The sequence below is a fragment of the Agelaius phoeniceus genome, chromosome 3 (assembly GCF_051311805.1).
Source record: "Agelaius phoeniceus isolate bAgePho1 chromosome 3, bAgePho1.hap1, whole genome shotgun sequence".
Lineage (NCBI taxonomy): Eukaryota > Metazoa > Chordata > Aves > Passeriformes > Icteridae > Agelaius > Agelaius phoeniceus.
In genome coordinates this window covers 24,301,248-24,324,631 of record NC_135267.1, presented here as the reverse complement: position 1 = coordinate 24,324,631, position 23,384 = coordinate 24,301,248, and the positions used below count along the sequence as shown (strand labels likewise).

Sequence of the window (23,384 nt, the reverse complement as noted above, 5' to 3'; positions counted from 1 at the left end):
TTGTGTGTTAATTCAGTCTGGAATGACAGCTGCTCTTAAGTTGGCACTGATATTTCTCTGAACAGAGAGGTCTTGTGCTCTGCTGCTGTTTCTCTGCATACTGAAATGTAAATTGTGAATAATTAATCATGAACTGGGAAATCCCAGGTCTGCTTATTAGAGAGTTTGGGGGGGAGGGGACAAGGCAGGGGGGCCAAAACAAAACAGGAAAAAAGCTCTGCCCAGATCCAGGATATCATCTGGAAAGGTAAAGGACTAAGAGTTTCTTTAAAGTATTGTATAATCTCTCTCATTAAGAAAAAAAAAGGAGCTAGAAACTAGTTTTTAATGAAATGGAAAGAATCTGAAATTCTGAAACCTTTGAAGCATTCTTACTGTTCCCTTTTTTTTACCTTATGAGCTTAACAAACACTAAAGCTAGTCCCATCCTTTAGTGGGCTCTGAACCCTCTACCATTCTTCCTCTCTTTGGCAGGTTTGTCTTTTGGAGGTGTTAATTGAGGAAGAAAAGCAAACCTAGAGTATTATTAAGTTGCAGTTGTCTTAAGTCAGGGTGAAAAAATTGACCTGTCCAAGAGCTTAAAGACTGCAGTTTAGATTTAAGTTACGGTGACAGAGAATTTATAACCATTTATTTCTTCTACTGCATTGATTTTCCATCTCAAAGCTTAACTAGAAAAAGTATATTGAAGTAAAATTATATATTTTTTTAAATATCTTTAATTGGAGAAGTCTTTAAAATAGCAACTACAAAAATGTGAAGAGAGGAAGTAGGAGAAATCACATATTGTGATTTGGCAATTGTGATTTAGTCCCACAGTAAACAAATGGATTCAAATAAAGTATATATAGATCTTCATTCTCCAGTTACTTCACTTCTGTGAAATTTGTGGAAGTAGCACTTGCTGCTGCTGCAGTACAATTCTGATCTCTGACTGTGCTTGTAATTTGTATTTGAGCTCAGTGTCTGGGTTTGGGGATTAGCTGTCAGTGTACTGGATGCCTGCAGTAGCAGAAACTTCTTCAGGAAGGTACCTTTAATCCTTGTTTGCCCTACTTGTGTGTGCCCCAAATGGAATCAACTTTGCAAGATTGTTCATATGGTTTCTGTTGGGTTGTTCTTCATCTGTTTCTTCTTAAAATTACCTTTTTTGTATTAGCAAATGTACCTGTGATTTCCTTGGAAGACTAATCTTTATTGTCTCTTGTCCACCCAGCAAATGTCTGAATCTGTATATTTGGAAAATGTGGTTTCTAGATTTTTTTCCTGCATATGATTTATTTTTCCTTGTATCTGTTCTTCCTTACCACATTAAAGTAAAATTATTTTTTCCAACTCTTATTTTAAAATTTAGCTTAGCCACCAAACCCTGCTGCTCAGTTTTGTAAAGTTAGCTGTGCTGGTGCTTCATTCCAGATGCTGATGGGTGCTGGTTAAGCTGAGACTCTGTGATACTGGGAAAAGAAACCCAGGAAATTTGAATACCTTATCTTTGTGGTGTGACTAAATAGGAAACAGCTCTGCAAGAATTTTTCCCCCACCCCCAATCTCCTTTTTCTGGCCTCAGATGACAACTGACATCTTCATGCATGGTTTAATTCTTTTCTGTGCACCGAAAGTAGTAGACTTAATTTTAATCATGCCTCTCTATTTTGCACACTATAATTACTCATGTCCTAAAACATTGAGAGCTTCAGACTGAGATGCTGTACCCTCCAGCAGTTTGGAGAAGAGACAGAAATGACTGAGTGACTTCAGAAGCAGTGCTGTGGCATCATATAGCAGTGCCTTGTTGTCTCCATTGCTAGCATCTCTGTGGATGGACTGCTCTGGGGTTTCATTGTCTAAAGTGCACCAAAACACAATTTATAGCATCCCTCTTTCACAGAAATCTACATCCTGAAGCCCAAGACTGAAAGCTGACAAATTTGATGCATTTCCTTGTATGAGTAAGACAAATGCTGTCACCTGCAGTAAAATCTTGGAGAGGGGTAAACAGTGAGTAAGCCACTTGTGACTTGCTTCTAGGCTTTTACAAACCACTCTCTTCTGTAATGCACTAACCAGCAGTACAGAATAAAATATCATTGGTCTGTTTGTACCACAAGATCAAGGAGAATTCTTGGAGCTCTGTGATCCTGAACTGCTGTCATTCAATAGTGTGACTTTGCTATTATAATACTTTGTGTCTGCAGAACTGCCTCCTTCAAGGGTAGTATTACTGAGGTTATAGAAGTAAACACATTTCAGAAGGTGTTCTGCAAAAAACTTCCATCTTCTATTACCAAGACAACAAAATGCCATGACAACATACATTTTCCATTCAAACTTGGCAAATGGATCACATAATTTTTGTCTCCTGTATCATCCCAGAAAATTGTTCCCCTGGTCTGAAACTGAGGACAACTTGCAGTTTTTATGCCCATACAATAAACAATTTCGTATGCAGGCAAGCACTATGGTTTTCCCAAGCTTGTGACTCTGAGCTAGAGATCTCTTGGATCTTAAATATATGAAGTTTTTATAATAGAAGGTAAAAAATCCATGAAGATTACATGCCAGGAATTTAAAAAAAAACCACAAACCAACCAAACAAACAAAACCTGAACTTTTGAATGCTTCTGGTACAGCAGTGTGGATTTCTGTACACACCAGGTGGGTCTCAGTCCCTGATGTGACTCATTGATCTATTTAGACAGATTTGTCCTCTGGAATTTTCCTGTCCTGCAAAGGCAGAATCAGTAGTTCAGTTCTGAGCCTTGACTTTCCACTCTTAGCACTCATTTATGCTCTCCATTGCTTGGGATTATGTAGGGGAGAGAAAGAAAGTTTGCCAAGTGGTGACCCTACTGCCCAAGTGAATTGGAGTCCTGTAGACTCACGTAGTTTAGGTGTGCAAGGAGCAGTCACAAAACATTCTGTCTGCTTTTGAGGTAGAATATCTGTCATGACTGAATGACTTCAACAGCTGGAGGAAAATTTCTAGTCTGGAGATAAGGAAGAAATCATTAACAATGATTCCTCTGAGAGAAAGTAAAAGATGAGTATTTTAATTTCAGATAATGCTTAGTCTAGTAGTTAAACTTGTAAGTTTTTTTTGCTTAGGTCTTCCAGTTTTAAGCCTCAGCCTGACAGTTAGATCTGTGTTTTGTACTTTTTCTCTTGCATGAAGTTGTCTCCATGAGTTTTGCTAGGGCTGTGTCTAGCATCACAGAAGTTTTGGGCATGCAGTTGCAGTGTGCAGTTTCCAGCTGTATCTCAAAAATAGGTGATAGCTTGTAGAAGGCAATTGCTGGCTGCCAAACTGGAGTCAGTAGGTAACAGGGGATGTAGTGAATCACAGATCCTGAGGGATATAGAGGATAGTGGAAAGCTTGCTGCCCCATTGTTTATGATTTAACTGCTTAACATAATTTCATGCACTCTTCTGTGCAAGTTTACATATTCTTAATGTGAGGTGCAGTTGCTTCAGTAGAAACTAATGTCATTCCTTGTGCTCTTTCTTGCTGTTGAGGAGGTCTTAATGAGTGCCTGAATGCACTCTTCTGCTTCCTGGCTCTGTAGAAGCTCTAGGAGGTGTGCTGGAGCTTGCCAATTAAAACAACCTCTGGGATGACAGAGTCCCTGTTTCTGGTGATGCCTCTTTTTGCTGATGTGACTGGGTTCAGTGTGCTTGGCATGTTACCGGTAGTTGAAGAATTCAATAGTACTTACTTCTCTAACTCAGAGGTAATGAACAGTGACAATTAACTTAAAAACCTGCAAGCAGTAAAGTCACATGATGTTGTGCACCCTACCTTCATCTGGGATAAAGATGGAACAATGTTTGGTCATAGCTCAGGACAGAATTGTTGGAAAACTGTTGGTTTTGGATGAAAGAGTTAGACCACTGTTGCTATCAGCATGTACTAGTATAATCTCAGTTTGGGATTTTTGTTGTTGTTGTTGTTTTGGTTTCTTTTTTTTGATTGTGGAATGTAAGCACTGAACTTCCTGTTTGTCACAACCATGGCCTGCAGCCTGGTGGTCTGAGAACTTGGCCATGCTGCAAACTTTTTATCATACTTGTAGCACCTAACACCTTCCTTTTGTCTCTCCTACAGACTTGATCCAAGCAACTAATGAAACAAATGTGAATATCCCTCAGATGGCTGATACGCTTTTTGAGCGAGCGACGAATAGTAGCTGGGTGGTCGTGTTCAAAGCCTTAGTCACCACACATCATCTAATGGTCCATGGCAATGAGGTAAGTGTGAACAGCTCTCTCAAGGCCATGTTGGCACTGAACACACTCCAAGCCAAAAGTGTTAGTAGTGCAGAGGCATCTTGTCTGAACCAGAAAGGACCTGGGAAAAAAGGGCAAGAATGATTCTTGATGAAAACTTACTGTTAGCAAGTTTACTGTCTTTCCATTTACAAAACCATAACATAAGACCAAGATGCAGCCTGTACCAGAATGCTGACAATTTATACACTCAGTCTGAAAACAGCTACACAGGATTAAATACTACCTGGGTAGTATTTGACTAAGGTAAAATTTGATGTTTTGGCATGTGTAAACTGCCATCCAAATAGCCTTCTCTGCATGAGGGTTAAAATCTTCCTAGAGCTGTAAATTTAGCTTGATAGCCTTTTAGATGAAGTTATCCTTATCCTTGCTTTTTATTGACCTGTATAGACAGGTATGTCTGCATAAAAAGAGACAGCACATTTAAAGAACTTCAGTATGACTGTGAAACAGTTCCTCCCTGGCTGTATATAAAGTGTTTTCATGCAATGAACTTCTCACAGTGTAAATTCTTACTCCTATTTTTCCATTCCAAGTTTTGGTCAATGTTCTCATCTGATTTCTCTAACTGTTTCAGGCTGTTAGTCCCTGTGTTTGATGAGGGGCTTTGCTTATTATTAAAACAGGCCCTCAGCTTGGCTGAAACTGAGGGCTTCTGGATTGAGAAGTCTGGGACTAGCCTGGATATGTGCTTTGTAAGCAGATAAATCTTGAGCTCCCTCAAATCCCTGAGAATTTAACATTTTTTATTGCTCCTTTCGCAATATATTTTATGTTTTGCACATAATCTATTTTTTTATATATAGAGTAGCATATTTACTAGAGATTCTGACTAAAAGTCATTAATCTGAATGGACAAAACGTTTTGGGGAAGGTGTTGCAGGCTAAGACAAAAACAGTGGTGTCATGTTGTATGCTGAAAGTAGACTTGGTAATCTTGCTGCTAGAAGGTACAAAGCCTTCTAGCCTTTGATAAGAAAAATTACTTTGTGTTTCAGAGATTTATTCAGTACCTGGCATCTAGAAACACATTGTTCAATCTCAGCAATTTTCTGGACAAAAGTGGATCTCATGGTAAGCCAATTTATGTATATAATCTTAACAAGATTTTAAATAAGATACTATTGTTAATTTGCTCCTAAATTCATAAGATATAAATAAGATAAAAATGCACTATTGAAGCCTTTTTATAAGTACTTAATAAATGCAGGAGCACAAATGAACTGCTGAACAACTTCAGGACAATTTTTCTCATTTCCTGCAATATTTTTACTCAAAAGGTGAAACTGTACAAATCCTTTAAGTGCTGGTTGAAATCTGGGCTGGGTCAGCTATCTCCTTAACTCTTATGGGTGTTAAAAGTTGAAATTGATAACTTTTCATTTAGTTTTTTGGATTTTACTCAGTCTTAAATAGTAATTTGGTTGCTTGGGGACACTGCTTTTTAGGCATGATCTATAACTTCTTAATGGTAGGGCTGTTGGCACCAAAAGAACTGGTTGGTTTTGATTTGATTTGAGTAATAAATTTAGAAAGTCTAGGCAGGAATTAATGACTTTTCCCCTCTGAATATTACAAAGCCTGCTTTTCTACTTTTCCCTCTGGAATTATTAGAGAATTTTCCTGTGCCCCCAATTAGCAGAAGAAAAGCTTGTTTCATGGTAGAAAAGAAAAGAGGAAAAATAGAATTCTTCAGCTGTCAGAGAATACTTGTAAGTTGTATGCAGACTACAGACATGCTACAATAATGGGCAAATTCAAAGCAATGCCACATTATTTCATCCCTTGATGTAGACATGGGACACCAAAAAACTTTAGCATCTTTTAGATGTGGTAACAGAAGGAACAAAGCTAAACAAATACTGTGTGTTCATCTAAGCTAAACACGATATATGTGTATATATATATGCTCAAAGACACTGGTGTTTGGCAACAATTTTTTTGTTAAATGCGTGCATTTGTGTTCTTCACTACTTTCTTTAAACTTAGATTGCCATTTCATAGATAATGCACAGTGTATCATAGATAATGAGGCATCAGATTTGGTAGCGTTATGTTTGAATTGCCAGGGATACTTAATGATGAAAGATATTAAGGGAAAATATAATCAGGGACTAAATCGAAGGGTGTGGATTGTTAGAAAGGTAGCAAAAATGAGGCTGAATTGAAAAGGAAGATGAGTTGCCTTCTGCACACATTTCTGTGCCTTAGAGGAAGAAACTCTGGAGGATAGCTGTAATACTAACTGCTCAGGTGTCACAGGCTTGAAAGTCACTGAAGTTTAAGGCACCTTGTACAGTATTGTGTGCCTCGAGTGTTTCTGGTGTAACAGTTCAAGGAAGGCAGTAATCTCTGGGGATGTCATCATGATTTCTTTGTTCTGGTAAACCAAGTCAGGGGGATTTTGAAGGTCCATGTAAGAGTCAGAGTGGCTAACATACATGAAACATCAAGAGTGTTTAAGTTGAGCTTGAGCTTTGTCCTGGAAGTCATGTACCAAATTCAAGTTCAGTAAAAACTTTTTGTTAAATTGGTATTTTCCCCCTGTTAATAGAAGGGTAACTTTTTGGCCACCATGTTACCCCATAACCATGTAGGGGCCTCTAGCAGGTTTCCCCTGGAACCATGCCACTGGTGTTTAGTATGATCTCTTGGAAACAGAGGACAGTGGTAGATTGTTTTCATGTGCCACTACTGATTTTTGTTCAGAAGCTGAAAGATGTCTTGTAATGACTGTTCTGTATGTGAAATTGCACGGTGTAACAGAAACCATGTAATCTTGGGGTCTGTTGGCTGTATCTTATCATTTACTAAAGAATTTCTGACAAGCATGAAAATTAAATAATAAAATGTGAAACTTTTTTTTTTGCAGGTTATGACATGTCCACCTTTATAAGGCGTTATAGTAGATACTTGAATGAAAAAGCATTTTCCTACAGACAAATGGCATTTGACTTTGCAAGAGTGAAGAAAGGGTAAGCAAAGTTTAGATATGTAAATTGTCTAACCCATGAAAATTGTCTGACCGATGAAATTCTTAATTTTGGCATTACACTTAATTTAATTTCTCTTTGTTGTTATATGCTTTGTGTAGCTACAATGAAAAACCTTATTTTTAAAGTATTTGTAATTGGTTAAAAATTATCTAAAGAGGAGAGGAAAGACTGGATAGTAAGACAAATATTGAAGACCAAAGTAAGGTGTCTTGTGAAACTGGGAGCACCTAATGCTAGGTTTAAATCTTACCCTAATTAAACTTTGCTGCAGTGAGACTGAGTTTAGGATTTGGAGAAGGAAACACTCTGAAACGACATTTAGGATGTTTCATTACTCTCCAGACACTTTCCCTAAGAGAGATGGCTGATTGCAAACAAATGCTGAAGTGAACACCTGAAGGCATTAGCAGGCAACAGAGCAAGCAGTTATAAAGGGAACAGAATAAGCTTGTAAACTGCTGGCTTTATTTCCCACAAGAACTGTGTTAAAAAAAAAAAAATTACCCAGCACAGAGTCATGTGTTGGTATTTATGAGGATATTTTTCTGGTCTCTGACTCCTCTAACTGGGACTTTAAGAGCTCTAGATGCTCTCTTGAAGCACTGTTGACACAGCAAGTGGCTTAACACCCCGTGAAGGTGCAGCTTGATGGAGGGCATACTAAAGATGCTCCTGCTAATCATGAATTGCATACAGGATCCTCCTGGCAGTTCTGGTGTGTTCTGCAGCTTGGGATTCTGACCTGTTAATGCAGGCATCACTTCCAGGCTGTTCTCTTCTGCTTCTCAAACAGCCAGGAAGTCTAGGGTCTACCACAGCAGCTTTGCTGTGTAGCTGGAAGCCATTCCCTTAGTGGGGACCATACAAGTTCACTCTTGAACATTTGATGTTAAATAAAGTTAAGTTTGGGCTGCTGGGGATCCTACTGTTCCTGCCTTGCTCTAAATTCCTGGAAAGGCTTTCTGTGCCTGTTATTTCTGGTGCCTAGAACAAGGTGCTGCCTCAGAATATAGCATAAAACAAGTAAGAATAGTGGTATGCATTTCCAGTCTGCATATATATACACCTGTCTGCAGCCAGAACAGTACAATGCATAATGATGTTTGTGCAGATTTGTCATAATCAGAGATAAAGATGATCATGCTTGATGACTGCTTTAAGACTATGGATGACACTTAAGGAATGCTATGCATCCATGGACATGTCAGCAATGAGCTGTCATTAGTTATTCATAATAAACTTGGTGCACAAAGTATATCAGTTCTCTAGGTACTTCTGTGACAGTATTTCTAGTTAGTCATTTAAGCTCTCAATGTCATCTTTCCATAATGAGATCAATCTCTTGCATTCATCACTCTAACACAAAACCTTTCCTCATTTGCTGTCAGGAAGGGTGGCTGGGTAAAGGATTTTTCATGCCGGCTCTCATGATGACATGAGAAGCAGGAGAATCAGACTGTGGTTTTGAAATGGTTTGAAATGAGGTATAGGTGTTTCAAGCATAAATTTTAGACAACAGATCAGTTTGGTGGAAGGGAAAGAGGAAACAGCATGGATTCTAATCTGTATTCCCTCTTGCAGAGCTGAAGGTGTAATGAGAACAATGGCTCCTGAAAAGCTGCTGAAGAGTATGCCAATATTACAGGAACAAATTGATGCACTACTTGAATTTGACGTATGTATTGAAGCTGACACAGAATTAACACTGGGCAGTGACTTATAAATGATGCATTATAATGAACACCTTTCACCTTGTAGGTAGTGCTTTACTCATCATCCCTTAGTGAGGGCCAAAAAATCCCCTTTTCAGTGTCCCACTGAGGTATTGTGGCCAAGGATGGCCCTTGCCCATATGCATGAAATGTAAAGATTGCACTTTTGGTTTTGTGGAGAGAGAACTTGGAGTTTCATCTTCTGCATCAGTGAGGGGGAAGAAATGGACAAAGCAGGAGACTGAACACTATTTTCTGTCTCTTGGCAACCAGCTTCTTTTAGGGGGGGAGGAAAAACCCCATTAAAATACCATATGTACATTGTTTGGCTTCCTCAAAATCATCATCTGGTTTTCAGCTGTGGACTAAATTGGCTAATTAGTTTAATCTAGACTATTCATAGAAATAACTGTGTATAATATATTTATCATGCTATGAATGCTGGTGGGATTGTTTATCTGACCTAAGGATAAAAACAGGAATCAGTTGTTGTAGAAACCACAGTAACATTTCAAAGAGGTTTTTGAAGGAATTAGTTCTTCTCTTGTTGGTGGGCAGCAAGATACATTTTGAGGTGGAAGGAAGAGCCCATTACAGCTCTCAGAGGAAAGGCTTTGAAGTACGTCTCATTGTGCTTTCCATTCCTTAAATGGCAGAGGAATTGTGATAGTGCTCTCAGAAGAGCAGATATTTTTAAGAAAAAAAGACCTTTTAATAAATAAGCACATATTTTCTTCCCAAGTTAATGTGAGAAAGGATCTTGACATCATTAGTCCAAATACATTACCTCATAGACGATTAAGTTTTTGTTGAGCTCTGCTGTAAACTGACATCTTTTGTCCATTACATTAAAACTGTAAACAGCATCTCTGCCTTCCTCTTCCTCATGATAAGTGAAGGAGACAAGACTAAGATGTTTGCTGTTGACATGGATACTCTTCTGCTATAGTGGATTGTTTTGGAGTGGTGGAGAAAGCAATCCTTGATCTGCTAACCAAAATTCTCTTCAGTGTCTTAGCATGAAAACTTCAGTGCTCGATTCTGTCTATAACAGCACCAAATACCTGATGTAAGCCAAAATGTTTGCATTTGACACCTGTTTTGTAAATAACTGATATTTTATTTGTAGGTTCATCCAAATGAACTGACAAATGGTGTCATAAATGCTGCATTCATGCTTCTGTTTAAAGATCTCATCAAACTTTTTGCTTGCTACAATGATGGGGTTATTAACTTACTAGGTAAGTAACCTGGCTTTTATCTCACATACCATACGTGAGTGAAGAATGACTTTCAGATCTGCTTCAGTTTTTTTACATTCATTAAAGCTACATTTTTCTTGACTCTTCTAGTCTGAAATGAGAGAAAAATTTAAGCTGTACCCTCTTACATTTGTATTTATCTGAAGCTGGATCATCTCATGTCCTTAAAAAAAAGATATTTTAAAGACAGTGACCATATCTGTGCTTAAAGAAATGTACAGTGCTGTGTGAGCATGTGTAATATGCCATGCAAAGTTAGAAGCTTTTGCATTTTTAAGATGCCCACATTCTTCTGTTATATATCACAGAATCAACTAGGTTTGAAAAGGCCCCTGAGGCTGTTGAGTCCAGCCTGTGACTGTACACCACGTTATCACCTAGACCATGGCACTAAGTGCCACATCCAGTTTCTCCTTAAACACCTCCAGGGTTGGTGACTCCACCACCTCCCTGGGCAGCCCCTTCCAAAGTCTGGTCACTCTTTCTGTGAAGGAATTCCTCCTAATGTCCAACCTAAGCCTTCCTGGCACTGCTTATGGCTGTGTCTTCTTGCTGGTTGCCTGGGAGAAGAGACCAACCCTCACCTGGCTATAACCTCCCTTTAGGTAGCTGTAGTGAGTGATAACATTATGTGATAGTCTTGTATGAAGTTATATACTCCTGAATAACATTTCTGATCTGCCTGAAAGCATGACTGCCAAAGCTGAATCCCCTCCACAATCCTACCTACCATCAGCCTACAAAGTGTAAAGGAGGCTCTGAGCATGTTCAAGCATGTTCTGAAGCTCAGGCAGTCTGGTGTGATCACCAGCATGGCACAATGGGTTAGGCATAAAAATTCAGTTGGAATTTTGCTGTCTACTGCTACTTGAAGTGTAAGTTTGGGTTGAAATATGTGGCAGCTGTGTTTAATATTGGACATAAATGGAATTTAGGGACTACTTAAGTGAAAAAAATACAGTTCTTTGGAGTGAAGACAATTTGGAAAGGACATATATTAGTATGTGTTTAGGTATCCTTAATTATTTTGAATTTTAAGTTGAGTAGCTGCTTCACCTGCTTACTTTTCAGTCTTTAAAAAAGTGACATCACAAACAATGCTATGGCTAGCTGAGGTTCAATTTTATGGCCTATTTAATTCTTCAGCAGCTCAGCAAGCCCAACTTCTAAACTTATACTAGGCAAGAGATGCCATTAGATTAATATCGAAGGAGTAAATGTAAATGTTAATGTAGTGTCATATTCTTGATACATGATTTTTGTGAAAACAAGACTTGCTGATATAAGACCTAATGTAAGACATCTTAACTGAAATTTACTACATTATTTCTTTAGAGAAATTTTTTGAAATGAAAAAGGGACAATGTAAAGATGCTCTTGAAATCTACAAACGATTTCTAACTCGAATGACCAGAGTATCAGAGTTTCTTAAAGTTGCAGAGGTAAGTGGCTTTGGGTCTTCTGGAGGCCAGCACTTAAGTATTTTGTGGTTATTTTTTATTTGTTTGTTTGTTTGTTTGTTAGCACCAATGTAAAATATTAATTGCAATTTTTAAGCATCTGTCTCAAAGGACCTTGGATCCATTGGATCTGGATCTTGGATCTGCTTCTTCAGGTCTTGTAGTTAAGCCTGCTTAGGACTTCTACATGTCTCTATGGTGCAGCCAAACTCAACTTTCCTGCTAAAATTAAGAGATGACATAACTTCAAATGTTCCAATATTTTTGAGAAATGCTGTGGTAAAAGCATACTTCTAGGAGAGAGTTGAACATTAGAGAAAGATACAGTAATTGGGAATAGAAGCAAGCAGATTTTTTAAGTCTGTTCTTTTAGTCTTTGCAGCCAGCGTTAAGTTAACTGTAATGTGAGATTGTCCCGGTTTTGCTCCTTGTTATCATCCTCTTATGTGGATAATAGGAATATTACATGGTTAATTAACTCCTTTGCTGGATTCTCATTTGTGGTAGTTGGCTCTTTGGCACAGGGTGCACATTTTCCATGTTTCATACTTCATTATAATGGACAGTAGTAATGAGCTGAATAAAAAGTTTGTTTCTTTGCTAATTGACTTATCTATGGAGAAGCCTGATAGACTCCTTAATGGCTTGTAATTTCAGATATGAATATTGAACTTGAGGGAGTAAAGTACTTTAGAGACACATGTCAGCTTTTTGGACAGGGGTTACAGTGACTCTACTTCAAGACTACGAGGTGAAGTGGGGCTTGCTCTTCTTCTGCAAAAGCTGAGCTAGCACTCACTCTGAAGAGCCACAGTGTGAAGCAACAGGGCTATTAATAGAAGATTGCAGACTGAGACCTTAATTTGCTCTCCTCTGAGACAACAGTATATGACCAGTGTATTTCAGTATAGAGTATGAGGTCCATGTGTGTGAAATCAAGCTCCATTTTCTTATCCTTTTATTTTAAATGGATATTTAATTTGTGGGGGGAAAAAAAGTGCTGCAGGTTGTTGTAGGTAGCTACTGGAAAGATGGACATGTCCTTTCTAACTTTGTGGTATTTTCTAAAGACAGGATGCCTTATAGTTGAAGAGCAGTTCTACTCAAAATTAATGCCTGCTGCAGTGGAATAACGCATTTAGATTTTACCTTTACTCTTTTATCTCCACAGCAAGTTGGAATTGACAAAGGTGATATCCCTGATCTTACACAGGTAAGATTCTCTTGTAGTCTTTTTGCATTTGTGTAATAAATAAAAGTTCTGTAGTTAGGAAAGCACACCAGGAATGCAAATGTTGGTGAAGTCCTACCACCTAACATGCTGTAGCTGCTGGTCCATTTTAAGGATTATTTGCAAATTGGCCTGGGTGCCTGGCTTTGTGTTTAATGTGAAGAGGGTATTTACTTAGAGGAGGAGATCCATGATGAAGAGTTCACCTGTGGCAGATTTGATGCCAGTAAAACTGGAACATAAGAGCAACCCAAACTACTTAGCAGTGCACACCCCAGCTATTCACATAGTTTTTGTTCATGCAGTTTTTGATAGCCTCTTGAAAGCCTGGTTTAAATCAATATCAGAATAGTGTCTCTCTCAGTTAAACACCACTTAAAAATTCTGAAAGTGAGACGTCGTGAGAAGGTGGAGATTGTTAATCTTTGTGGATTTCAGATACAATGGGGCTATAAAGTCAGGCCACCCTTTCAGCAGACAAAAGCAGTGTGTGCAGTATCAGACCTAATCTTGAAATAGCTGATGCAGTGTTTCCCCTAACTCTGTACCTCAGGGGCTCCTTTTTAACACAGTGGAGTCAGTGATGAACTAAGTCCTTAAACCAGGAGAAATCACCTGGAAACCAGTTAATGAAATATACTTTATAAATTTCTGTGGCACTTCTATCTGCTTCTGCTTGTGTTGCACCAGCCTGTTCTGTGTCATTAGTCAGTGCTGCACTTGCTCAGCAGCACCTTAGTTACTGCTACCTTCCACCCCATGAGCCAGCACTTTAGAATAGAACAGTTCTTTTGGAAGGAAGGGGGTCTCCAATGATCATCTCATCCAGTTTCCTGACCACTTCAGTCTCTGCTCAGGTAGTCCCTCACAGCTGTACTCTCCCAAAGGCAGCTGGGGACTCACTTGCTAAGGCTAGCCTGAGGCATGCTGTATAGCCTATGGATGAGACCTTGACAGAGTATTTCAGAGAGAAATAAATAAAAGGTGAATAATAAAACTGAATTTCAGCTGACAATTGGTACATAATTCTATGTAGATGGTACACCTATATTCCTATAGCAAGCCATGGCAATAGTTGGTAGTGTTCTGCAAGAAGTTGTTTGTGTTGACACTGCATGTGTACATACACTGTAAAGCTAGACAAGTGGTGCCAATAGTGTAATTTGAGTTGATAGTTTTCATCTTTGGACTTTATTATTTGCCTGCAAAATTTTGGAGGCTGAGAAGGCATCTTAGCAGCTAAAAATCCTGGCTCATTTTTATTTACTGGTATTTCCTGAACTATGGCAGTTTTGCCCCTAGTAGCTAGTGGGGAACCCATATCTAAGGTTCCAGCACAATGCTGATAGGTTATCTAATGTTAAAGCTGTATCTAGAAGAAATTGAGATGTTCAGTGTTGAAAATTCGATACCAGATAGTATTTCCTTTCCAAGTTGTTGCATCTGAGTAGAAATTTTCTGAAGCTTCTTCTCTGAGTTCTGTTTGATAGATAAGTTTTATATTACCTTGCTGTAATATAAAACAGCAAGATAATATAAAAGAAACATTTGACTAATGTACTGGAAAGTTATATAAATATAGCTTTGAATATACTGGAATATAGCTTAATTTAATATATATATTAAATATAGCTTTTGAATATACTGGAAAGCTATCTATAATGTCTAGACATAACTGGTAACAGTATGCAATCTTTTTCTTTAACATTTCTTTTTAAACATAGCTTTTACTTACATGTTAAAGTCTCACAACTGTATCTTACAATATAGCCTCTTTGAATACGTGAAAGTCTGAATCTCTCTGCATTTTTTAGTTTGTTTTACCTTTTACTTTTTACTTTTTGCTGGAGAATTCTTATAACTAGGTCACTTGTGTTTAACCAATTATTATTATGCCCAAATGAATTAAAAGTTAATAAATATGCCTGTAAAAGCAGCAAGGTCAAGATGTCTCTTCATTGCTTATATATGTAGGATGTATTTAAACTCAATCTGTCATTTAAGATTATTTTGAGCGTTTTAAATTTCTGGATGTGTTAAGTTACTGGGTTTAATGCTGAAATCAATATGCAGGCACTGTGCATTGTACAGCTGTGCATTGGTACTAGCAGGTGCTATGCATCCTGAAAGATTCAGCCAGCCAGCTGGTTTTTCAGTGTAGGAGCAGAGGAATGCCTGTTTCCAAGCATCACAAACTGACTTGTTTGACAATTATGTCTGCCCTGAAATTAAAGATGTTATTTATGAAAAACATCATAGATATTGCTGTCAGGAATTGTGGTTGATCTGAAAGAGACTGGTAAAGAGAATTCCCTGTTTAGAGACTGATGAACTGATGAACTTTTAACCCTGATGAAACATTCAATTATTATATGCTACTGTGTCTCTCAAGGGTTTCTTCCCTGCTTGTTGATCTTCAAGTCTTCTTATCCAGGCTCTATTTTTATACTGGAATAGCTAAGCCCTAGTAGTTGCATTTACAACTACTTTTTCTATCTGCCATTGTAACAGCAAGTGCCTGTGGGTATTGGCTGCTGACCACAAAAAGGTTGCTTAAAATAAACCTTTTTATCAGATCAGGGATGCCTGAAAAAGCCTAGTTTTTTATAGATATCTAAAATAGAAATCTTTCTGCAGTTCAAGCTAGCTGCACAGTAACCTCTGCCAGGGTACCATTTTGAGAACAGCTATAAGGTTTTGTGATGTTGGGAGTCTTGAGCCAAAGGTAGCTCCTTCTGGGGGCATTGGAAAGGACTTTGTTTTGTTTAGGCTGCAAATGCTTTCTAACCTTCTGGTCATGAAAGGGGCGTTGAGGGATCGCACTACAAGCAAAACTAAGTGTGACCTTGAATCTTAAAATCAGCTCTGTGGATGCTGTGCTGTTGTCCATGTTTAACACTGATTTAAAGCATGATGAGCAGCACATCCTGGATTTAGGCTTCAGGTGCTGCATAGTGGAGGTAAACATTTTCTCACTGCAAATTTGGATGCAGTAATACATTTTTAAAAACTGGCTTTGCCTGAATACTTCTAGCACGGAAATCCACTATTTCCACACTGATGTAAATAAAGTAACTGCATGAATGGACTTCAGGGAAGTTGGTGCTGGATTTCAAGCTGTGGTTAGATTTCTGCAATACATTGAGGTGTGTATCTTTGTTTTCACTTTCAAGGCTCCCAGCAGTCTCATGGAGACCCTTGAGCAACATCTAAACTCACTGGAAGGAAAAAAACCTGGCAACAAGTAGGTATATATGTTGTACCATGTATCTAGGCATAATGGAGACAGTGTGAGATTACTTGATGTTTAGGTTTGCTTCCCCCAACCTCCTTTTGTCATTTAGCTAGAAAATAAGACAAGGCTTTTCCTTTCCTTTACAAAGTCATCTTAATGGCAACCTTTTCTTGAATTGATAGGGGTGGGGGAAACACACAGAACAACTAGACACTTTCCAAAATGAACTAAAATTACTTGAGGAAAACTAGAAGAAACTGGGGATGTGTGCTGCTAAGGCTTTTATCATCAAAATCTATTTCTTTTCTAATGATTTTGCATCTTCATACGAGATACTTGCCATGGCTAAGTCTAGGAAGGATTAAGCTAAACCTCTGTTTTCTCTTTTACTGTTGCTATCCTTGAAATTTAGTGAAGGGTAAGTACATACCTTTACACATCACTTGCAGGCATGGTTATGTGTATTTTTAAAATATTTTCTTGAACACACAAAAATAGATATTTTCTTTGAGTTGAGCTAAACTGTTCTTTGCTTTTGTATATAGTCATTAAATTATTTTTTTGTCATTTCTGTGATTAGAAGATCTGGAAATCTTCTAATCTATTCTACAGCTCCTAGGACTTACCCAATTCAAGTAACTTATGGGATGGATGCTAGTTCAATACTGGTGCAACTTTATCTTCAGCTCCTCCTTTCATCTCTTAGATCAAAGCAGCTCTAAAAATATGTAGCAGTATTTTCATAACTCATAATGAAAGCAAACAAATGCACTGACATGCATTTTAAGTTATGATTAAGGCTCTGTCAGTTACTGTTAGTGTGATTTTTGTGCATGTGGGAGAACTTTCAGCTTGAACTTTCCAACTCACTGTTTTCATACTTTTAAATGTGGTTATTTTCAAGTAATTCTGACTTTCTTTAAAAGAAAGTAAACTTTGAAAATTTGCTGACACATCCTCAGAAGACTTATGTTAGAAAATTGCTTCAGTATTGGTGGTGTTCTGCTGCTGTTGCATGGTTTTCTAATATGGTGACATCTTGCCCCATTAACTCTTTCCTGCTGGCTCCTGTAGGCCCCAAAGCAAGATATTTGCATGCATCTCTGCATTTCCTCCATTTAGTAGAGCTTATTTAAAAGGCAGAATAATCCTTTGATGCCAGTTAGCTTAAAAGATTTATTTGAGATTTGAAGTAAAATTTGCATTCCTTGTCTAAAGTGGCACATGGAAGTTTAAGAAATGTAGAGGGCATGCAATTGAAGAGATCTTCAGAAAGCTTTCATGCTTAGGTTTTGGTCTTTTTGCAGGAGTTTTGATGACCAGAAATATAGTTTCAAACTGTACTTATCTGAAAACCCCCTTTTTTTTCTAGATCTGGGGCTCCTTCTCCTCTGAGCAAGGTAAATACTGCCAGTTGCTATACTAGATAATTCTTGTTCAGGTGATATGGTTTAGAACATTGTAAGGAGTTAAATTTCCATCTCTTAATCTACTTTTTAGACTTTGCCACCTAATTGACAAAATTAGATCTTTTAATGTCTTTATAAACAGTGGCCCCATAAGAGCATGTCGCTGTTCTGAAGGGCTGCAGTGCTTGTGCCAGTCAGGATGCTAAGGAACTTCACCTGAATGTGATGACTTCTCCTTGTGAAAGCATAAAAGATACACATATTTTTATCTCAACTTCTTTTTTTTTTTTTTTTTTTTGCTTTCATTCCACCTTAGTTCTCATGTCACCAAGAACTTACTCCGGGGTATTTCTTCTGCAAATCCTTCACTCCTTCCATAGCTTTTTAGGAGGGAGTTCTGACTCTTAAAACCATGTTCATGTGAAAAGCTAGGAAGAAAGGAAGAAAATTTTAATCCAATATACCTAGTTTCAGAAATGACCTTCAGTAGTGAGACTGCTGACCTTAATTTAAAGCAAGAGCTGCCAGTGAAAATGCCTTGGTTTGAGTGTCAGATAAACTAATGAGCTTTATGGTGTTAGTAATAGTAGCTCCTGGTATCCCTGGAGCATTGCCAGGTGCCATACCTGTGACTCATAATGGGTGCTGTGGAGAAAAAACTCAATGAAATCTTCTGAATCTAATGCAGGGGGTTCAATGCTTGATTCTAGAGAAAGTTCCTAAATTTCTTTCTGAAAAGCCCTTTACTAAAAAAAGCCACAACAAAACCAAAAGAAAGCAAACAAAAAAACTGCTATTTATGAGAGCAGTTGGTGAGAACTACATGATGGCTCAGAAAGTGTTCTTACAGCTTTAACCACCTCTTCCTTTATGCACATGAGGGATTGGGACCATTGTAGTCTCAAACCTTACTGAAGCTTTGAGGAGAGTCCAAAAAGCTTACACCCATCTGCTAGAGTTAAGATGATGGGATGGCAGTAGAAGAACTCAGGAGAAAATCTCTTCAAATTTGCCATTCTTTTTCCTTCTTGGAAGTGGTCAGAATGGCAAACAGTACTAAAATTAGGACTTGTTTTCAGTTGTTAGGTAAGGGATCTCTAGCATGTGAGATGCTGTACCAAAGCTTACAGTATCTTTTGGAATTAAATTGACACTCTACAAGGTAACTTGAGTCTTCAAGTTCACAGAGGAGTTGCAGTATACTCTCCTGGGTGTCTGTCCTTGCCATACTTGAAGTATCTTTATCCAGAATTGGAGCAGCTAATGAAGCAAAGTCATAGGATGAGCTGTCTTTTGTATCTTTCCAAGGACTTAACCCTGAATGCTGTTGATGGCTCTTTAAACTCTCTTCTGAAGGTTTGCAAACACACTTTTAACTAGTTTCCAACCATTTCTCTTCTCTCACCATTTCTGTGGTTACAGTACTGAGGTGCTGTTGTGGATAAACATCTATTTCATTCCATAGACAAAATGAAGAGTCTGACAGTTACAGAAACAACTCCTTTAGAATAAACCTTGTAGAAACTTTTTTCCTTCTTTGAAGTCACCTTGGGGTTTCTCAGCTCTACTAACATCTGAAAATTTAGTCCAGTCTTCCTTAAATTATTTGAGAAGAGAAAGCAGCTCACAATAAAAAGATGTTATGTCCAAATTTAGTTCTTAAAGTATGTGCATCTGTGCATGAGCTGGTTGGGGAGAAATGCTGGTATATTGAATGTATATTTAAAATGTTTCTCCAGTCTTCTCCAGCCACAACTGTTACATCTCCTAGTTCTACTCCAGCAAAAACTATTGATACATCTCCTCCAGTTGATCTTTTTGCAACTTCATCTACAGCTGCTCCAGTCAGGTAAGTTAAAAAGTGTATTTGAGTTACTGAGCTTGATGTAGGTACCAAAGTCAATTGTTTGATATTTAAATGTTCTAGATGAACAAGATCTGGTGTCCTAAATAAATAACTGACTCGCTTAACCCATAGAAATTCTGCCAATTCTCTTCCACCTAAAGGGAGTTCATTGCCTGGAAATGCAGGGTTCTTCCTTTCTGACATGGCATGATGAAATATGGAAGTAGAATGGTGCTGGTTTCAGTCACAACAGTTATTTTCTCTGTTTTCAGGCACTGCCTGGAGTTTTTCATTTTCTGTTTTGGGTATTGTGGTGGGGTTTCTTTTGGTTTGGTTAGTTGGATTTGGGTTGGGGTCTGGTTTTTTTTTGTTGTTGTTCATTTCGTTATTTGGGGTCTTTTTAAAGAATTTTAAGTCTCGTAGATCTGTTGCAATGCCATTATCAGGAAATGGAAGTAAGTTAAGGTTCTCATCCTGGGTTGTAGCATATTCTTGGGACTCACTACACTAGAGGTGCTTATGGACACTGCTCTAATCATAAAGCCTGAAAAAAAAGTCTATTTCATCCAAACTACAGTTGATTCCTTAATCCAGTCATGACATTTAAAAAAAAAATGATTGAAATGGACAAATTCCTCCAGTATTTAATGTCTCTCTTCCTTTTCTTGGCAGCTCTTCCAAGCCATCCAGTGATCTCTTGGATCTTCAGCCAGATTTTGCCGCTGCTGGGCAGGCAGCTCCAGCACCTGCTCCTGCGGGCGCTGCTGCTGCTGCTGCTGCTGCTGCTGGAGGCACTTCGTGGGGAGGTAGAGAAACCTCACTGTCAGCATCCCTCCTTGCAGTCTCCATCTTCCTGCCTGGCTGAACTGAAAGCTGCCTCTTTCTCTGCTAGCACAGGATGTTCCCAACTCACTCCCAGGCTTGTGCTGACCTGACAGTCAGGCATCCCTCTGCAGCACAAGGCTGCTGCTTCTTTCCAGGGATATGCATAAGCTGCTTATAAGGGCCTGACTGCAAAGCTGAGGGGGCCAGGATTATGTGACTAAAAGTGAGCAGGAGGGGGATGGATGAAGGTGAGCAGGTAGGGTAGGCACTTCAAAACAGAAGAACCAGAACTGCTTGCGTGTTTATTGGCAAGGTGGGGGCAGAAACCAGCTCTTCTGTTCATAGGGCAAAGGCCACAGATCAATAGGAGGAGAAACAAAAATAGCTTTTAAAACAAAAATGCGTGTAAAGCAAACAGTGGCAAATTAGTTCTGCTGCAAGTGTGATTACCTCTGACAAGCCTTGATATATTTTAATAAAGTATCTTCTGTGTGTGCTTAGAATACTAATATGGAAATAGAAGTAGAGGGCTAGTTGCTTTCAAAAGGAATAACTAACCAGCTCTCTGAAATCTGACCCTGTTGTTCCAGGCAGGAGTAACAGCTGGTGATCTGGAGGACCACAGTAAATGTAGGCAGTGCTCACTCTTGTTCTGTTAAAACAAGGAATTAGGCCAGTAAATGTGATTTAATTTATACAGTTGTAAACCAATTGTGGTGTAATCTTAAGGGATCCTGTGTGGCAGCTTAATGAACTCACCAGCCTGCTCCCAGCAGGAATGCAACACTGAGTCATGCTGACTCTGCTGTCAGTGCTCATACTGCCACTGGTGCCTTCTGTAGTCTCTATTTCTGTTCTTAGTTGTAGTTCATTAAAGATGACATTGTACTTCAGCCACTTCATTAAGAGAGGATAGCTAGGGCTGTCATGTAGACACTGTATTGCATATTCCAGTTTAATCTGTTGAATTAATTTCTTTTTTTTATCCTTGCAAATGTCAATTTTATTAACAGTAAGATAATCTTATCCAGACAGCAAGACCAGAGAGTCGTCTATTCTAGGATGCCTGGGACTAATTATTCTGCAGTATTTTGATTGTGTCCTATTTGTCTTACTTTGTCATTGCCAAGCCCTGAAATACAAGCTTTGACATGTTTCAAAGAGCTAATTTTTTAAACAGTTGCTCATTCCTGCAATAATAGAAATAAAAATAAATAACCAGTAATATTGTAAAGTATTGATTTGCGTAGAAATTGAAAGTTGATTTGGTTTAATTTTTTCTTTTTGGGCAGAACACCCATAGTTTGAAACTTAGGTGTTGTTATTCTTCTGAATTAAAGTTTAAACTTGAAAATTGTCTGGTAGTGTCCTTAGTCTTACTCCATGACAGAAAAGGACAGCTAATTATTTTCCTATGGCTAGAATTGTTGCTACCCTCATTAAATATACTTCAGTCTTATCTTTCAGAATAGCATTTTGGTAACTTAGTAAGCTTCAGCTTTGTCTGCTTTACTGCTGGCAGCAGTCCAGGTATGATGACCTGTTACTGCACTGGAATCTTGCTTTTTTTTATCGTTGGTTTTGTTTTGTTTTGGTTTTGTTGGGCTTTTGTTTTATTTGGTTTTGTTTGAACTCTCTGACAGAATACAAATATTTCACCTGGAAGGTAGGGCAGTACTGAGGCAGATCCCTGATGTGAGCTAGTGAGCTCTCCATTCCTGGAGGTTTTTCAAGACCTGAGTAGTCTGAGCCATGACTGACCTGTTCTGGTGCTGGGAGCACTGTTGTTCTGAGCAGAAGGGTGGACAAAATGACCTTCATTCCACCCAGGAATTTTGGGAGGCTGTGTAACCATGCATCCCTGCTACTTGAGCTGCTTATTCTTCTGGGCTGCAGCAAGTGAATGTGGGAACTCATGAGAAAATAGTACTAGAGGGAGTAAGCTGGAAGAAGTGCTGAAGTTATTACAGGTTCAGAATAGCTAGGAAAATGTGAATATCAAATAATTCATGTTGCAGCATTAAGACATATCAACAATAAACAGTCCTGCTTTTCTCAGTCTTGCTGGCAGTGTAGATTCTATGTATTTTGGCATATGCTATATATTCAGTATATTTGGATTATGTTTGGGGTTATGTACAGTACACTGTATATTTTGTTGTAAATCTACTGTATTTCTGAATACATAATATGTCATCTACCAAATGAACTATAACTTCTGAAAATATACACTTCTATGGTATCAGGAAACCATCAAGATAGGATAATATGGTGCCTTGCAGCATACTGCAAGGAGAATAGATAGCCATTCAGCAGGTAGAGTAGACTATAGTATTACAAAACATACAGTAGGTCAAAATCTGCCTCTTTGTGAGGTTTTACTCTTGGATATAAAAGCAAACTGACTTGAATTTCTTCTCTGAACTACCTTACAGTGTGCCTTAGAACATGGATTTGCTAACAGTATTATTACTTTAATATTACTGTACAAAACTCCATTGTTTTTAATCATTCCCATATTAAGACTAAGCACAGATTTTTGTGCTGGAAAATTGTCACTTCACTGTATTAAGTTCTATAACATAGTAATAAAAAGGCATTGAAGACTGAGCTAATAGAACTTAAAAGTTTGCCAACAGTTGTTTATTTCAAGTCTAGCTGTTGACATTCACCTGGTGTGCAGTAATGGGATACCAGAGTGCTGCATTTTTAATGTACTGTTCTGCTCTTTTAGAATGGTATTTTGGTTTAGTTCACCTTGTGCCATCAAGTAGAGCTTGCCCAAGGAACCAATTATGAAAATTGTAAACAACCTAAATGTAGGTTTTTGCTGCCTTTTTTACAAGTGTTTTAAAAATAAGGACAAGTTTGTGAAGGTAGGGCTGCTCCTGCTCAAATCATTTTGCTTCCAAATGCTGACCCACAGTAGAGCATCAGGACTCTGCTTGCTGTTCAGTGTGGGTAAGATGAACCCATGGCCCTGTTATGGGTACAAAGAATCTAGGAGCAGCACTGAGCTATTGGGTAGTAAACAGGGAGGTGCTGAGCTCAGGCTATCCTAACTACAGAATAAAAATTTAATAGGACAAACTCATTAGTTTTTGCATGTTTTTATATCTC

General features: G+C 38.3%; 1 protein-coding gene across 2 annotated transcripts in view; it reads left to right on the top strand.

The window, feature by feature from the left end:
* The window catches only part of SNAP91 (synaptosome associated protein 91), a 63,587-nt gene that overhangs the window by 15,197 nt on the left and 25,006 nt on the right, over nt 1-23,384 (top strand). The window contains exons 3-14 of one of the 2 annotated variants that reach the window (XM_077174887.1): nt 4,104-4,246; nt 5,287-5,362; nt 7,161-7,263; nt 8,866-8,959; nt 10,126-10,237; nt 11,594-11,700; nt 12,890-12,931; nt 16,123-16,193; nt 16,597-16,602; nt 17,557-17,584; nt 19,333-19,442; nt 20,112-20,245. In XM_077174887.1, coding sequence (XP_077031002.1) covers nt 4,104-4,246; nt 5,287-5,362; nt 7,161-7,263; nt 8,866-8,959; nt 10,126-10,237; nt 11,594-11,700; nt 12,890-12,931; nt 16,123-16,193; nt 16,597-16,602; nt 17,557-17,584; nt 19,333-19,442; nt 20,112-20,245 — 1,026 coding nt within the window. Of the gene's footprint in view, nt 1-4,103; nt 4,247-5,286; nt 5,363-7,160; nt 7,264-8,865; nt 8,960-10,125; nt 10,238-11,593; nt 11,701-12,889; nt 12,932-16,122; nt 16,247-16,596; nt 16,603-17,556; nt 17,585-19,332; nt 19,443-20,111; nt 20,246-23,384 lie in introns of those variants that run through there. The other variant, XM_077174886.1, reaches the window with a different exon arrangement.